Source organism: Hyperoodon ampullatus, assembly GCF_949752795.1.
Source record: "Hyperoodon ampullatus genome assembly, chromosome: 3".
In the NCBI taxonomy this organism is placed as follows: Eukaryota; Metazoa; Chordata; class Mammalia; order Artiodactyla; family Ziphiidae; genus Hyperoodon; species Hyperoodon ampullatus.
The window spans coordinates 111,384,261-111,397,647 of NC_136916.1; the positions used below are offsets into that span (position 1 = coordinate 111,384,261).

General features: G+C 36.3%; 1 protein-coding gene across 2 annotated transcripts in view; it reads left to right on the forward strand.

Annotated features, from left to right (window-relative positions):
• The window catches only part of PRKD1 (protein kinase D1), a gene marked incomplete at both ends in the record, with an annotated part of 167,343 nt that overhangs the window by 76,742 nt on the left and 77,214 nt on the right, over positions 1-13,387 (forward strand). For both annotated transcript variants that reach the window (XM_079698833.1, XM_079698832.1), the window contains 2 exons: positions 7,709-7,840; positions 9,183-9,343. In XM_079698833.1, coding sequence (XP_079554959.1) covers positions 7,709-7,840; positions 9,183-9,343 — 293 coding nt within the window. The remainder of the gene's footprint in view (positions 1-7,708; positions 7,841-9,182; positions 9,344-13,387) is intronic.

Genomic DNA, 13,387 nt, shown 5'->3' on the forward strand with positions numbered 1-13,387 from the left:
GGGCTCAGTAGTTGTGGCTCGCGGGCTCTGGAGCACAGGCTCAGTAGTTGTGGCGCACAGGCTTAGTTGCTCTGTGGCATGTGGGATCTTCCCGGACCTGGGCTCGAACCCGTGTCCCCTGCATTGGCAGGTGGATTCTTAACCACTGCACCACCAGGAAAGTCCCACCACTTACTTTTTTTTTTTTTTTTTTTTTTTGCTGTGTTGGGTCTTCGTTTCTGTGCCAGGGCTTTCTCTAGTTGTGGCAAGCGGGGCCCACTCTTCATCGTGGTGCGCGGGCCTCTCACTATCGCAGCCTCTCTTATTGCGAAGCACAGGCTCCAGATGCTCAGGCTCAGTAGTTGTGGCTCACGGACCTAGTTGCTCTGCGGCATGTGGGATCCTTCCAGACCAGGGCTCGAACCCGTGTCCCCTGCATTAGCAGGCAGATTCTCAACCACTGCGCCACCAGGGAAGCCCCCCACCACTTACTTTTAAATATCATAGTTTTATAGAATATTTTGATATCAACTAGGGCTAAATTTCTTCATTAACTCTCCTTTTAAACTCTTCCATTCTTATCAGAGTATTTTCTATTTTTTCTTACAGAAGGCCTTTGGCATAATTCCACAAGCCCAACAAGAGTCTGTTAGAATATTGTCATAGATGTTTTCATAAGATTAAAAATGAATTTATATAACTCACCTGGGCCTATTGAGAACAGATCAGCTTAGATAATCTTTGTTCATCTATCCTAGACTTCGTTTCCTTCTTGAATATATTTGAGATTTCTTCTTCCCTTTATTTATTTATTTATTTATTATTTTTTTTAGTTTGAATATAGATACTCCTCTTCTAGAAAAGGTAGAAGCAAAACTACAGTTGAATAGTTTAGCTTTTTCTACTTTGTCTGGTAGCATTAAACACTTTTTTCCATGGTGCAGGCCTATCTCTTCCTCATTCTTGCCACATATGACACACAGCTAAACGGCCTTTTGTTCTTTCCAGCTTTTTAAAAGCTTCAGCTTTCTCCTCCTGTTAGTCTTCTTAAGGTGGTTCTCACTGGCCAGGCCACTCTTTGCTGTTTCCCTGACTCTGCTGCTCCTTCTGTAGCTGCATTCTCTTTCTGAGTATGAGCCTAACAGAGTTCCCTGGGCAGTTACATCAGTTTCTCTAGGTACTACCGCCTCTTCTCCCTAATTAGGGTAACTTGTTATTGTGCTGTCACTCTGGCTTGTGAGACCTTTTTATTCCTCTTGGAGCCATACTTTTTTTTTTTTTTAACATCTTTATTGGAGTATAATTGCTTTACAATGGTGTGTTAGTTTCTGCTGTATAACAAAGTGAATCAGCTATACATATACATATATCCCCATATCTTCTCCCTCTTGTATCTCCCTCCCACCCTCCCTATCCCACCCCTCTAGGTGGTCACAAAGCACTGAGCTGATCTCCCTGTGCTATGCGGCTGCTTCCCACTAGCTATCTGTTTTACGTTTGGTAGTGTATATATGTCCATGCCACTCTCTCACTTCGTCCCAACTTACCCTTCCAACTCCCCGTGTCCTCAAGTCCATTCTCTAGTATGTCTGTGTCTTTATTCCTGTCCTGCCCCTAGGTTCTTCAGAGCTTTTTTTTTTTTTTTTAGATTCCATATGTATGCATTACTATACGGTATTTGTTTTTCTCTTTCTGACTTACTTCACTCTGTATGACAGACCCTAGGTCCATCCACCTCACTACAAATAACTCAACTTCGTTTCTTTTTATGGCTGAGTAATAGTCCATTGTATATATGTGCCACATCTTCTTTTTAACAGTCTGGCCATATACTTATAAAATATTTTCCCAGAACTTTCTGAACTGCCTGATCAGCATATCTAAATACATGTTATGTTTCTTCTCTTGGCTGCTGTAATCTTTGGGATGATGTATTCACATCCTCCCAAGTTCCCATCGTTGCTCCTCACTAATGTTTTTCTGGTCATATGTGAGAGAAAAATTGAAATTTCTGTCTTTTTTTCCCCAGTTATCTAAAAGATGCTTTTGTAAGTGTCTCAACAAGAATTTGTTTAATGCTCTTGTTTCTGAAGAGCTAAGGGACTTTCCCGACTCTAGACATCTCCAGGTATAACAAAAATGTGAACTGTGTGATTAATTTGAACAGTGCTTGCATGAAGGGAGTATCTGGTACAACAGTGGCTTGGAGAGACTGGGATCAATGGAGAAGTAGAAAGAAATGACCAACCTCAGGGTGTAGGTATTAGGTAGTGGAATGGGGGGAAGGGAGATACACATCTGCAGGCGTAATTTTGCAGGCTCAGATATCTGGGCCACGATAGCGTGCAAATGATCTATTGTAATTTCTTGGTTACCTGTGTCATGGACAATTTGTTGGAGTCACTCTTGCTAACTTTCCTGACAGTGCACCAACGATCAAGAGCCCACAAAATTATAATTATAAAGAAATTTGTAGGTAGTCTTACACATTTTCTATAATTAAATAAAATCAGCCTATACAAAATGTTTCCTCTTTCCTTTATCCTATTCTTTGCTTTTCAAAGCACTCTTCATCCTTCAAGATTCTGTTCAGTGATCCCTCCTTGATGAAGCTTTCCCTGATAGACCCAGGCAGTCTTAGTTGCCCTTTCTTTTGTGTTTCCATCCCTGCATCTTGTATTATGATTATTTATGGGTCTCTCATCCTCATTTTGACTTTGAACCCTCAACAACAGATACTATTCCTTGTTATTTTTCTATTTCTAATATATACTATATTACATTACATATATATTACTATATAGTAGGTTCTGGATATATTAGTAAAACATAATATTAATCAACTATATGCTTGAAGGTATTAGGCCTGCTTGACTTACATGAGCTCATTTAAGAAAGACTCAAAAAAGTCTTTATTTAAATGCTTGCTTTTAGAACTATCACCTCCAAATAGAAATTACAGAGTAGTGTTTGGGACTCAATATAAAAAAATATTTCTAATAATTTGAGATACTTACAAATACAGTAAACTGATTTGTGAATAGTTATCATTCCACTAATGAAAGCTCTCACAGACCAGAGGATTATTTATGTGTATCTATTATGTGTGTGTATGGATGAATGATAGGATGTTAAAGTGGATATGGTTTCTTATCCACAGAATACCTTAAAACTGATGAGTATGTGTATTTATGTGGGGAGAGTGATATTCAGAAGCTATTTTCAATATTCCAGAGGTTAAGAAAAGAACAAATTTATCTACAACAAATCTTAACAATTTTTAAAAGCTTCATAATGTTTTGCTTTGGGCCAGACTTATCAATTGAATGACACTGGTTATCATGTAGACACAAAACTCTAATTGGCTGTTAGTTATCATTACCTTTGATTTTTATAAAAATTTTAAAACCAGTTATCGTTACTAACTCCAATTTGTTTGGAGGGAGAAGGATTTCAAAAATTGGAGGGGCTTCCCTGGTGGCACAGTGGTTGAGAGTCCGCCTGCCGATGCAGGGGACACGGGTTCGTGCCCCGGTCCAGGAAGATCCCACATGCCGTGGAGCGGCTGGGCCCGTGAGCCATGGCCGCTGAGCCTGCGCGCCCGGAGCCTGTACTCCGCAACGGGAGAGGCCATGGCAGTGAGAGGCCCACGTACAGCAAAAAAAAAAAAAAAAAAAGGAGTATGTGCAGAAAGCATGTTAAAAGAATTTTTGATCATGAACTGAATTAATTTCATTTTATACATTATTTCATGGACTTTTTTTCCTCGGTATTTTTTGCATCTCTGAGATAAGGATGCACCTTACAATGGTGGTGTGTTGTATTTAATTGCAGTGTTTTTTAAATCTTTGCTAGTAATTCATAAAATAAAGATGCAGCTTTATAATCCACAGAATTTTGATGGTCAGAGAATATGATGATTAGATTCAGAGTGGCTGAGAGAATTTGTATGGTTCAGCTGTCAGGCTGTCTGAATCAAGATCTTGTGTTACCTAGGGCAGCTCCTTAATTTTTCTGAGACAGTCTTCTCATCTATAAAGTGGGGATAATAGTATCTACTTCATAGAGTCCTTGTGAAAAATTGAATGAGATGATACTTGAAATGTGTTAAGGTTTTCTTCTTCTTATACCTGTTCCAACTTGGCAATGCCAGAAAGAGTTAACACTTATCTGAAATTGCCAAAATTACCAGTAAAAAAGAATTACTGAAAATCTTGGAAGATAGGATATTATTTAATTTTATTATGCAAATATTTTTGAGCTCCAGAGATTATTTATTTTGCTTTGGAAGCCTGATTTCTTCTGTACTGCTAACCAAACAGTTTATTCCATTTTGTGCAACAATTTATCATGAACCTTAAAAGAAGTACTGATTATCTTAGAGTTTTTGGCTCAATTACCTGTTTTAAATGCTCAGTGACTAAGGAAAGCATGTTATTTTCTCCTCTCCTGCACCGTGGAGTATAACAATAGACTGTGAACAAAGCAAATCAAAGATACACAGGTACCCAGTATAAGGGGCCCATTGTGTTTAGTTTGTAGCCCTGTCATATGGTTTTAATTTAGGTCACCTGATTGATTATGACATACTGACAGATAGCACCGTTTTTCTCTCTTGGAATCTCTAGACACTTTAGTATTTCTATTCTTATCTGTCCATTTTGCTTCCAAACCTTAAGTGAAATGGAATTACAGCATTCACTTTGTTTTCCTGTGCTAAGTGATTATCTCTGAAGTGCAATTTTGTGATTAGGCAAGATGGCATGCATACACTCAGCTAATGCTGATTTCCCCCAGGGTGCAGAAACAGGTAAATTCATAATGAATGGATGTTGTGCTTTGATTTCAAATGCATGTGAAACCTCACCACACTTGGTAGTTTTATTTTAAAAAATGTATTTAATTATTCTAAAATTAACAGGAGAATATTAAAATTGAACTTTAGAAAATGGCATTTAAACATAAGTCAAGGATGCTAACTGCTTATGAATGTTAATCCCCTTCAAAAAGTGAAAAAACAAACGTACCTGACATAAACTCGATTTGGGGGGGGGCGGTCATTGAAAATCTTCTTTTTAATTATCTATATTCTTTCTGATTAATTCAAAAAATATCTGAACACATCTAGGTATTAGTATTGTCAAATTCTAACATTCCTTATTTTGAAAACTACCTTAATTATTCAACTAATTGCTATCATGGTATTGTCACCATTGTTTGGGTGACATTTGGCAGGGGTGGGAGATGGGGGCAGAGGCAGGGGAGAAGTTAGGAGTTAATGGTTGGCACCAAGTATTTTCTTTAACTATTTTCTTTGATGTTTTAAAAACAAATTTGTCCATGACTGTGAGAGACCAATTTTAAAGAAGATTTAGCATTTACAAAATTAGACACACTTTGACCAAATTATAAAAGTAGTTGATTAGAACCCAAACCATACTTTTTTTTACTGATTTACTTAGAATAAACGTTGACTGTAATATTGTGAAACTTGAAGTGAGAAACATAATAATACAATTTCCCAATCTTATTTCAATTGAAATTCTTTTTGTAAGGAACATTGACACTAATCAGAACTCCTTGTAGGCAATGCTAGAGCAACTTACTTGGCTGCACTTCTTTGATTAGCTCCTTCTTCCCACACTTTAATCTCTTAGTGTAGTGTCCGGTATACAGTAATAGCTAAATAAATCTTAACCTTATTATTATTCTCATTATCTTTCCATTGAGTAAAACTAGTACCTTTAATAAGTTGATGGATGATTTCCAATAGTAAAGCATGTTAATTTGGAATAAAGTACTTTTATTCAAGGTTCAAGGGAAAACTGACCCATTAAAAATTTTAATCTCTTTTTATGGTCCAGATATACATCTGTGAACTATCAGTAATATCCTTTCTGGTTGAAGTGATTCACTTTCCTGCATGTTCTGTTGTCACTTGCCCTGAGGGATATGATACCCTCAAAGTTGTCCTCATAATTTTGGACACCTATCTAGCAGAGATTAATCACCTACAGTTTCAGTGTTCACTCTGTCACACCTTGCTTACTTACCAAGGTAAGCACTTCATAAGTATACTCCACAGGTGATTCGTTAGCCCATACCTGCTATCCAAGACACCATCAGGAAAACTGCAGATGTTTATTTCCCTCACCATGGGGCTGTTGGATATAACTCTTTGGGTAGAGTTACGAAAGGTAAGATGTAACACTGGTATGATGAAAAGGACAGTGGATTGGGGACAAAACACTCGTGAGTTGTAGTCTTATTTCTGTTTAGTAACTTAGGCCAAATTTTGTAGCTTCTCTGAACCTTAGAAGTTATTTTCTAGTTATTGTGGAGTTTTTTGTTTGTTTTTATCTGCCTTTCTGCTGGTCTGGTAGGCTCTGTAAAGATGTCTTACTTATCTTTACATCTTTGTCCCTGGAATGGTGCCATTGACAACATTGAAAAGGTGTTTAACAAATGTGTGTTGAAAAAGTAAGGCAAGAAGACAAACAGGAGGAAGAGAAGGGAAGGCAGAATAGAAGGATGTATTTAAGGCCTAAATTTTCCCTCAAATTCTCTTTGCATAAAACCTTATGAAATCAAGTGCATATGGTTCTATTCTAAGTTAATGGAAGTTTACACTTTAAGGGTTAGGAGAAGTCACCATTGGTCAGACCTTCTCTTTTTATGTATGGGAAACTGAGGCTTGTGATGATTAAGTGAGTTGTCAGTAAGGTAATGGCAAAGGCTCATCCAGCTCTTCTCACTCGTAGGTCAGCACTCCCTGGACTATTATGGGCAGCCTTAATATCGGGCTATATGTGTAAATAGATCCAGAAAGATATAGCCCTACACACTAGAATTTTGGGAAAAGAGGCGGTCTTTCACTTTCATTTCTCCATACCTTTCTATTTCTTGATTTAAGCAACACCAAAAAACTGTGAACTATTTTTATAACATAATAAAAATATCATGTGGAAAAGTATAATTTTTAAAACATAATGCATTTCAATACTCTGTACAAATACCATATGGGATAAATAACAATAAGCAATAACAAAACGTACGCTATAGCATGAATATGATTTGCTAAAGTATATTTATCAGAGTGGGCTGAAATTCACCAGTGTGTGTATTAAATCCCTCTGTTTGGCATATTGATGAAGAGGCTGCTTGTTATTTTTAGGTCAGGATTTAAATTCTTGGTTATATTGCCTAAGTGTTCAAATAACTGTATCTCCCGAAAAGAGGCTGCCCAGATTTCTTCCAGTTGGGCCCCACCCTTCTAATGTACTTCTTCAAGGTCATATTCAAGTACACTGTCTTCTGATCTGTCTAAATTCCATTCATCAAGTGTTTTCTTTCCATTAATATTTCTGAATACCTCTCTGGCTCATTTACGTAAGAGAAAAAGCAAAGTGTTTTAAAGCAACATCCCGTATTTATAGATTGAAATGAGTTATTCTTTCATTCATTCTTTGTTCTAGCGTTTTGGCTATTTTTGAAGTGGCCTGAGACCTTGATAAGCAGGAAGACAAGAAAGAGGTTCCTTTGCCACCACTTGTAAAGCTGTGGTTGAGAAGAATGGAGTGGAATGGCTAAACGTCAAGCAGTGTTGCATCTTATCTTTCCTGACTTTGCCCAGTTATACCCATACTTGCATGTTAAGTATCTTGCATACTAATTATCTACAGATGAGCATATTTATTCAACTTATTTTTCAATGTTTTTATTTTCACAGCTTCTGCCACCTTTGAAGACTTTCAGATTCGTCCCCACACTCTCTTTGTTCATTCGTACAGAGCTCCAGCTTTCTGTGATCACTGTGGAGAAATGCTATGGGGGCTGGTGCGTCAAGGCCTTAAATGTGAAGGTAAGGTATTCCTTCCCCAGCCAAGTGGAATGCATGCTGGAGTTAGCTACTTATGTCGTGCCCTCTTCTGCAATGCCTTCTTTCCTTCACATACCTTCCAGGGATCTGTGTACTGCATGGATTCTGTTCGGTTCATTTCCTATCTTCAACATGTTAGCCCTGATCTGGGAAGCCAGATTCTCCTATCTTTTCCCCTATATCATGTGAATATGTTTCTCTCCCGTAAGGTGTTGGTTATTTTGCTAACAGGCTAAACATATAATTTACATCTTAAGCCAGAACTTGGAATAGTAGGCATTCAATAAATGTTTGCTGAAAGGAGCTGAGATTCAGGAGGTTAATCAGACCATCCAAGGTCGCTCAGCTGTTGCGTGGCAGGCTGGAACATGTACCCAGTTGCTACACCAAGATCATAGTTTTATCATCCTCCATGGACAGAAATCCTTGAAGTGCATAATTCAGGTTTATAGGATACCATGATATAATCTTAAAAACGGAACAAATCATACCTTGCTCTTTTTTGATGAAGGGTGGGGCAGGGAGGGATAGAGCTGTTTGAACTTTGACCAAAAACCCCAAGCTTTTATGATGAAATCCATAAATAAAATAACCATAATTTCTGAATTTCTATCTGTAAGAAGGGAAGTTAAGAGACAGTGATCTGGAAGAAAGTCTACCTAAAGTGTAGTTTTATGAAAATTTGTCTGGCCTGCTATGTGACACATGGGGAAATTCTGAACAGTAAGACTACGTGAGAGAACTATGAACAGTAGAAATATTGAGAGGAAAATGGTGCTTTCCTAATTATCTACCATGTAGAAACTAGCATGTGAAGTATTTTACATATTTTCTTAACAATTCTGCAAGGTAGTTATTATCCTCATTTTACAGACAGGAAAACTGAGGTGAAGTAATTTGTCCAAGGCCATGTAGACAAACAAGTTGTGGAGCCATGATTCAAATCAGTGTAAGTCAAAAGTTGTGAAGCGTTATGATTAATTTTCCCTTGTAATAGAACTTGAGGCAGCTAAAAATAGGTCATCTCACTGGAGTTTTATTGCTAGATCCCTCAAAGCCCAAGTCCCTTATGTTAGAAAACATTTTTTAAAATGATAACCAGGGTAGTTGCTGGGCTCATCCAATAAAATCAGATGTCAAAACCCAGCTTATTGACAAATTGGGAAAATAAATCAGGAGAAGCTCAAAAGAAAATTTAAATTTTCGAATAGCCTCAAGAAACATGGAAGCAGTACTGTTTCTAAAAATTCATAATTTACAACTTACACTAAAGTAGCTTTTAATTTATAGTTGAACAAAAGTCATTTTTACTTTCTCCTTCCAGGATGTGGGCTGAATTACCACAAGAGATGTGCATTTAAAATCCCCAACAATTGCAGTGGCGTGAGGCGGAGAAGGCTCTCAAATGTTTCCCTTACTGGGCTCAGCACTGTCCGCACAGCATCTGCCGAGCTTTCCACCAGTGCCCCCGATGAGCCCCTTCTGGTATGGCCTCCTGTTTATCCATTTGCCCGTTTACATGAGAAATCTGTAGGACGATGTGGTAACAGTGGTAATCAATCCAAGACAGTGCCCTGGGAGAGAGGACACAGCCAGGGTGTTAATGACTGTGTTTCTTCAGGGCCTGTGCTGTAGATAGGTCAGTGCTTCAACAAATATCCAACAGCTTCGAGTTTGCTTTTATCTGTGAGCTTAGAGCAATTTTAAAATCTGTGAGGTTTCATCATGGTCATGGAGCCAGAGCAGCACAAACTAATACGTAAATGTGACAAAACATAGTTTGTCAAAATTTGGAAACCAGAGATAAAAGATTTTCTTCTCTGATGATTATTAGAGTACTTCGTGGCATAGTTGACTGTTTATTCTGGGAGAAAAGCTGAACTTCGCTCATATGAAAAGATGAAAGTCTTTAATTGTTTGGCATTAAAGGCATACATGCTGATGTCAAAGTGACGCTGGTTGACAAATGCCATGGGAAAAATAGCATTTAATACTTTAAATATTTCCATTGGCTCTAAAATATATATCTGTGGATATGGCTTAAATATTTTTCTTTAAGAAAGTTAAATTTTGATTTTCCAAACATTGAAAGCAAAGTAAAAATTGTTGTAATTATGTACACTATTTAAAATAAGAACATTATTCTGAAATAAGCTAATTGTGTGAGCTTAAGTTTCCTATTTTTACTCCCTCTGCTAGTGGATATTACAAAAACTCTTTATAATCTAATAATTACAAAAATAAATTAAAGAGAAAAATAAAAATTATGAAACATTTAGGTTAGATAAATCCCTGGAGTGGAGAGGGGCAATGCATTTTGAAGCCATCTCTAAAAAGCTGTATTACTTACTCTATTGTTCGGAAAATATTTTATTGTGATCTTTAAATCACTTAAATTTTGTTACAACGTAAGCCAGACGTATAACTCAAATGAATGCTTATTTTGATAAATAGGAAAAGTCCGTACTCTGTGTTTCTGTGACTTTTTGGGGGGAGTCTGTTGTGTTTTCATGAAGCGAACCTGTTAGGGGAAGTCAGGCACTAATCCCACCAGTAACTAGAAGTATTAATATATTATATTTTGGTGACTATTCAGAATGCATGTGTGGTTATATATTATTTTATAAAGTTGTATTAGTTAGAATTAATGATACTCTTACTGAAAGGTGCTTAAGTCAAAATCTACTTACTTTTTCAAATAACTCTCACATTATCTTTCCAACTCTGAGATTTCTTGATTTTGTTTGAAGTTTTGTAGGTAGTGATTTTTTTTTTTTTTTTTTTTTTGCGGTACGCGGGGCTCTCACTGTTGTGGCCTCTCCCGTTGCGGAGCACGGGCTCTGGACACACAGGCTCAGCGACCATGGCTCACAGGCCTAGCCGCTCCGCAGCATGTGGGATCTTCCCGGACCGGGGCACGAACCCGTGTCCCCTGCATCAGCAGGCGGACTCTCAACCACTGCGCCACCAGGGAAGCCCGGTAGTGATTTTATAAGTCAGCAGTTACTCTTGCTTTGAAGTACTGTCTCTGAGAGTCATGCTGTTTACAGAATAGGCATTTTTAAACAAGTTTAAGAAACAAAATTATAAATTAATGTATATTGTTTTCAGTTTCACCAGGAAAAGGTTTTTAAAAGTTAGTTAACATCTCATAAGTAATCTAAAGCTGTAAACTAAAGTTATTCATCATTAGAATAGATTAGAATCTAGGTAATTAATGCTAAAGATTCTTCCTTTAAAACTATCTCAGTTTTTCAAAAAGAATTAATAGGAATATATTTAATTAAGTTTGCCTGGAGAATTCAGACCAGACTTCCAAGATGAGGTGTTACTTAAGCTGATCTTTACTGTGCTTTTTCATTTATCAGCGGTTTGATTTTCTATATTAGGCTAAGTGTTTGATCTCTTTAAAGTCATACAAGGTAATTTAAAAATGATGGCTTTTGTGCAAAGACTTCATAAGTCAATAGAAAGAGTTGCATGTATATAATCTGTTTTAATGTGTTTCTTAATATATGCTTGATGTATTTAAAATTAATTTTGTGTGAAATTTGAATACTAAAATTAAGAAAAAAACACTATCTCAGTTTTTAATAATATATACATATATGCACATATGTATGTATACATGTACATGTGTGTGTATATATATATACTTCCAAACATCACATATGTATCATTTAGATTTTATAAGTATAAATGAAATTATTATATGCATGCATATTTATAAATGTGAATGTATAATTTATATATAAATTTAATTTAGGTTACTAAAGTCTTTAAGCAGGTTTTTGTGTTTTTCAACCAAATTATTTAATTGCTTTAATTGCTTTATTTAATCAAATTACATAATTATTTAATTATTCAAATTACTTGATTACAAGCTATATTGTACATCAGATGTTGAAATTCGTTAGCACTTTATTGCTGAACGGAATTTTTTTGTAGTAGAATGCTTAAAAATGTTTTTAAAATACATTTTAAAAATCACATTTTAACTATATCTGCCAAGAATGCTTACAAAAGTTTGATCAAATCAGATATTTATGAGGCGAGAAAATATTGGGGCCACAGGATACTTTGAAAAATGTTATTATGAACTTTCATAACCTTATATAAAATGCCCTGTGGGTAACCTTTAAATGAAAAATGCCTTTGGTAATAGTGTTGGTGACACATTGGCTCTCAAATGCATGTTTTACATTCATCATAGCACTTTTTGCCCCTGTGGGGTGCCTGTATGTCTCTCTTTGCATGCTCGGAGTGCAGCTAATATGTCTCTTTTCATCCCTGTGCAAAACATAAAAGGCCAGTAACTATAGTTTAAAGGTTATAGTGAATGCCTAGTCAAAGGTAACATTATGGTAATGATAGTAAAACCTTTTAGTCCATATACAATAAACAATATTTTCCATTTCTGAAAAGGATGATGGCCTATATAAAGATGGCATTGCTAAGTAATGCCATTAGACCACCCATGTTGCAAGTCTGCCATAAGTAAAGATTTTCTCCCAAATGTAAGAAAATGATTTTCCTATTCAACACTTGATTGCTTATTTTGACTGGAAAATCACCATTTCACATATGGATTAAAATACTGGTAATTCTATTAATTTACCCATTTCTGGCAAATAAATTGAGTCTTGGATTTCTATAATGCTGCTAACATAGAAAAAAAAGTATAACAACATAGATCTTATGACAAGCTTTGTCTGTCATCAACTTCGGCACTAAACTGTATCCATTATTCCAACCGTGATGCAGTCCTTTTTTGAGAAAATCCAAAATGTAGGCAATTTATGGCATCAGAGCTCTGCAAGGGTGTATATCTTTTTGTACATCATCACCTATGTTAGAAGGAAACAAGAAAAACTCAGTAGGTACTTAAGGAGGACACACTAATATGTTGTTTCATTATGTATAAGTATACTTATTAAGATTATATCAGTTTTATAAACTTTTAGACAATTGCATAGGAGAAGTCAAGATTAAATGGTCCTATAAAATCTCTATTTATAATCTAGATCTTTTTAAATATCATCTCATCGTTTTAAAAATTTACAGATGTTCTTGTGGTGTTTGGGAAAAGTTAAAGCCATTTGAAATCATGTTATACAAGGTTTAGTCTTAGGCAAAAAAGTTAATAATCTGTTCCAGAACTTCTGCTCCTAGCTATGAAGAAGCTTGTATCAGACCACTCTCCTGTAAGGGACAATTATAAAAGCTGAATAGAGTATAACAGAACATAACAAAACAATATTTAAAGGTACCTAAGAGCAACCAAGGCAATCAGGATTTGAGGGACAAATGTCTCAGAAATAAGGAAATCACAGAGAGGTCACTGCACAGGACAGCCCCCAAACAAAGAAGTAGCTGGCTCAAAATGTCAGTAGTGCTGAGTTTGAGAACCCCTGATGTAGAACAAAGCTGGAGAATTTCCGAACATATCATAAAGCCGTAGTTAAGACAATGTGGTATTACACCAGAACAGAAAATAAACCAATGAAACAGAATAGGAGTCCAGAAACT